This window comes from Otolemur garnettii, unplaced genomic scaffold (genome assembly GCF_000181295.1).
Source record: "Otolemur garnettii isolate 467f Iridium unplaced genomic scaffold, OtoGar3 scaffold00118, whole genome shotgun sequence".
Classification (NCBI taxonomy): domain Eukaryota; kingdom Metazoa; phylum Chordata; class Mammalia; order Primates; family Galagidae; genus Otolemur; species Otolemur garnettii.
Window position 1 is genome coordinate 2,566,674 of NW_003852513.1, and position 4,807 is coordinate 2,571,480.

General features: G+C 46.2%; 1 protein-coding gene across 1 annotated transcript in view; it reads left to right on the forward strand.

The window, feature by feature from the left end:
* CASP8AP2 (caspase 8 associated protein 2) overlaps positions 1-4,807 on the forward strand; it is a 52,254-nt gene that overhangs the window by 11,765 nt on the left and 35,682 nt on the right. The window contains exon 3 of the mRNA XM_003797525.2: positions 2,747-2,815. Within this exon, the coding sequence (XP_003797573.1) occupies positions 2,747-2,815 (69 nt within the window). The remainder of the gene's footprint in view (positions 1-2,746; positions 2,816-4,807) is intronic.

Below are 4,807 nucleotides of genomic sequence, written 5' to 3' on the forward strand. Positions count from 1 at the left end.
AAGTTGCTATGCTGCTATTTAGTTTGCCTGAGATATTTTTTTTTTTTTTTTTTTTGAGACAGTCTCACTTTGTTATCCTTGGTAGAGTGCTGTGGCGTCACAGCTCACAGCAACTTGCAGCCCTTAGGCTTAGGTGATTCTCTTACCTCAGCCTCCCAAATAGCTGGGACTACAGGCAACTACCATAATGCCCCGGCTATTTTTTGTTGCATTTTGACTGGGGTCAGGTTTGAATCTACTATCCTCCGTATATGGGGCCGGGGCCTACCCACTGAGCCACAGGTGCCACTCCTCGCCTGAGATACTCTTTGAAAAATTTTAAGCTGGTCAGGTGCAGTGGTCCATGCCTATAATCCTAACTTTGGGAGGCCAGGGTAGGTGGATTGCTTGAGCTTAGGGGTTTGAGACCAGCCTGAGCAAGAGCAAGACCCCATCTCTACTAAAAATAGAAAAAAATAGCTAGTCTTTGTACTGGGTGCCTGTGGTCCCAGCTACTTGCAAAAGGATAGCTGTAACCTAGGAGTTTGAAATTGCTGTGAGCTATGATGCCATGGCCCTGTACCCAGGGAAGCAGAGTGAGACTGTCTCAAAAAAAAAAAAAAATTTAAGCCAATAGAAAAACTGAAAGTATTATGAGTATTTGTCATTTTTTTTTTTTTTTTGAGATAGAGCCTCAAGCTGTCCCCCTTGGTAGAGTGCTGTGACATCACAGCTCACAGCAACCTTCAACTTCTGGGCTCAAGTGAGTCTCTTGCCTCTGCCTCCCAAGCAGCTGGGGCCACAGGCGCCCACCACAACGCCTGGCTATTTTTTGGTTGCAGCCGTCATTGTTGTTTGGCGGGCCTGGTATGGATTCGAACCTGCCACCTTAGGTGTGTGTGGCTGGCGCCTTAGCCGCTTGAGCCACAGGCACCGAGCCAGTATTTGTCATTAACACTCAGATAACCAGTATTTGTCACTGAGATCACAAATGATTAAATTTGACCATATCTGCAATGTTAACATTTTTTTTTTTTTTTGAGGTCTCGCTACTTTTCCCTGGGCAGAGTACACTGGTGTCATCATAGCTTACTGCAGCCTCAAACTTTTAGGTTTGAGCCATTCTCCTACCTCAGCCTTTCTAGTAACTGGGACTACAGGTGCAGGCCCGCCAAACAACATAGATGGCTGCAACCAAAAAAAAAATAGCCAGGCGTGGTGGGCACCTGTGGTCCCAGCTACTTGGGAGGTGGAGGCAGGAGATTGGCTTGAGCCCAGGAGTTGGAGGTTGCTATGAATTGTGATGCCACAGCACTCTACCCAGGGGGACAGCTTGAGGCTCTGTCTCAAAAAAAAACAAACAAAAACTGTTGGGCCTAAGCGATTCTCTTGCCTTAGCCTCCCAGTAGCTGGGACTACAGGTGCCTACCACAACGCCTGGCTATTTTTTGTCACAGCTCACAGCAACCTCCAACTCCTGGGCTTAGGCGATTCTCTTGTCTCAACCTCCCAAGTAGCTGGGACTACAGGCACCTGTCACAATGCCGCTATTCTTTGTTTGCAGTTTGGCCAGGGCTGGGTTTGAACCTGCCACCCTTTGTATATGGGGCTGGCACCCTGTCCACTGAGCAACAGGCGCGCCTGTTGGCTATTTTTTTTTGGAGACAGAGCCTCAAGCTGTTGCCCTGGGTAGAGTGCCATGGCATCACAACTCATAGCAACCTCAAACTACTGGGCTCAAGGGAGTTTCCTGCCTCCACCTCCCAAGTAGCTGGGACTACAGGCACCTGCCACAATGCCCAGCTATGTTTTGGTTGCAGCCATCATTGTTTGGCAGGCCCTTGCTGGATTCGAACCCAACAGCTCAGGTGTATGTGGCTGGCGCCTTAGCCACTTGAGCCACAGGCACCAAGCCTGTTGACTGTTTTTTGTTGTTGTTGTCATTGTTGTTTAGCAGGCCCTGGCTAGGTTTGAACCCACCAGCCCCAGTGCATGTGGCTGGCGCCCTAACCACTGAACTATAGGCACCAAACCAATTTCCCTTATTCTCTATTTGCTTCTGGACTCCAAATATAGAATGGGTGAGAACTTTTGATATTATAGGTCACCAAGACTCTGTTCTTTCCTTTTTAAAAAAATACCTTCTTTCAGTCGGCGCCTATGGCTCAAGGAGTAGGGCACCAGCCCCATATACTGGAGGTGGTGGGTTCAAACCTGGCCCCGGCCAAAAACTGAAAAAAAAGCCACAACCAAAAACAAAACTTCTTTCTTCTGGGTAATTTTTTGGTTTGTTTGTTTGAGACAAAGTTTCACCTTCTTGCTCCCAGTAGAGTGCTGTGACATCAAGGCTTACAGCAACCTCAAACTCTTGGGCTCAAGCGATCCTCTTGCCTCAGCCTCCCAAGTAGTTGGGACTATAGGCACTGGCCATAACACCCAGCTATTTTTTAGAGACAGGGTCTCATTCTGGCTGAGGCTGGTCTTGAACTCATGAGCTCAGGCAGTCCACTTGCCATGGCCACCCAAGTGCTGGGATTATAAGTGTGAGCGTCCGTGCTCAGCCACACTAATGTATTTTTGAAAGTGAATCCTAAATCTGAGGTAGTCAGACATAAATTTCCATGTGTGTATGCCAAAATCAAGTATGTAGAAAATATTCCCCTTTTTTTGAGCAGAACTAATGAAGTGTCCTACCCTGGTTCTTCAGTGTAGGAATGGAAAAACCTTGGTTTATAAAGTCAGTTTTAACTATTTGCTTTTCTTGCAGCTTCCCCTCTTAAAAATAATGATGAAGGCTCATTGGATATCTATGCTGGGCTGGACAGTGCTGTTTCTGGTATGTAAATTACATAAAATAGGTTCATTTTGTTTGGTCAGTTTGTTGTATTTATTTTGTTGGTACCAATTCCTGGTATAATAACGTTTAGCTCCTAAACAATTTGCCCATTCTTAGAAATGATTATACTTAGATAATTATTTTCTTGCCCAAATGTTGATCAATAAAACACATTAGGTCAGGTGCAGTGGCTCACACTTGTAATCCCTGCACTTTTGGAGGCTGGAGTAGAGGATTGCTTGAGGCCAGCAGATTGAGGCCAGTGTGGGCAACAGTTAGATCCCATCTCTAAAAAATTTTTTCAAAAATTAGCTATTCAGATGGCTGAGGTAGGAGGATCACTTGAGCCCAGGAGGTTGAGATTACCGTGAGATGTGGTCATTGGTCTCTAGCCTGGGAGACAGAGTGAGACCTTGTCTTTAAAATATATATATAAGGCCGGGCACTGGCTCATGCCTATAATCCTATCACTCTGGGAGGCTGAGGTGGGTGGATCCCTTGAGCTCAAGAGTTTGAGATCAGCCTGAGCAACAGCGAGACCTGGTGTATACTAAAAATAGAAAAACTAGTCAGGCATTGTAGTAGACAACTGTCATCCTAGGTACTTGGGAAGCTGAGGCAAGAGAATCACCTAAACCCAAGAATTGGAGCTTGCTGTGAGCAATAATGACACCATAGCACTCTACCCAGGGCAACAGAGTGAGACTCTGTCTCAAAAAAAAAGGGTATATATTTTTTGGCACCTTATCTGTGTGTACATGCGTGTATCAACAAGTTAGCACACATTGGGCAGTGCCTGTGGCTCAGTGGGTAGGGCGCTGGTCCCATATAGCGAGGGTGGCTGGTTCATACCTGGCCCTGGCCAAACTACAACAAAAATAGTCAGCTGTTATGGCAGGTGCCTGTAGTCTCAGGAATTGCCTAAGCCCAGGAGTTGGAGCTTGCTGTGAGCTGTGTGACACTATGGCACTCTACCAACGGTGATAAAGTGAGACTCTGTCTCTACAAAAAAAAAAAAATGTTAGCGCACATTTATTATTCATCTAGGTTTAGGGTCTAATTGGCCCTTGTGCAAAAATACTTTCTACTATTGAAAGGCAACCAGTATCAGTGTCTGTACATATATATCTAGTCATATTACTATATGTTAGAAAACAGTAGTTATGGCTCAGCGCCTGTGGCTAAGGCGCCAGCCACATATACCTAAGGTGGTGGGTACCTAAGGTGGCCTGCCAAACAACAATGATGGCTGCAACCAAAAAAAAAAAAATAGCCAGGTGTTGTGGCGGGCACTTGTGGTCCTAGCTACTTGGGAGGCAGAGGCAGGAGACTCCCTTGAGCCCAGGAGTTAGAGGTTGCTGTGAGCTGTGATGCCATGGCACTCTACCCAGGGGGACAGCTTGAGGCTCTGTCTTGAAAAAAAAAAAAAGAAAATAGTAGTTATTACGAATATTTCCTTTTTTTTTTTTTTTATTTGAGACAGAGTTTTACTTTGTCACCCTTGGTAGAGTGTTGTGGCGTCACAACAACCTCACAGCACTTGTCACAGCAACCTCAAGCTTTGGGGCTCAAGCAGTTCTCTTGTCTCAGCCTCCCTAGTAGCTGGGACTACAGGTACCTGCCACAATGCCAGGCTATTTTTAGAGACAAAGTCCGACTCTTGCTCAGGCTAGTCTCAAACCGGTTAGCTCAGGCAATCCACCCACCTTGGCGTCCCAGAGTTCTGGGATTACAGGTGTGAACCACCTTGCCTGGCCTTTGAATATTTTCAGATATATCAGTAATAGTGATAAGCACGTAATCTAATGACTTATCCAAAATTAAAAACCTTGGCTGGGTGCAGTGGCTTATACCTTTAATCCCAGCACTTTGGGAAACTGAGGCTGGAGGAATTCAAGACCAGTCTGGGGGGCAGCACCTGTGGCTCAAAGGAGTAGGGCGCTGGCCTCATATGCCAGAGGTGGCAGGTTCAAACCCAGCCCTGGCCAAAAA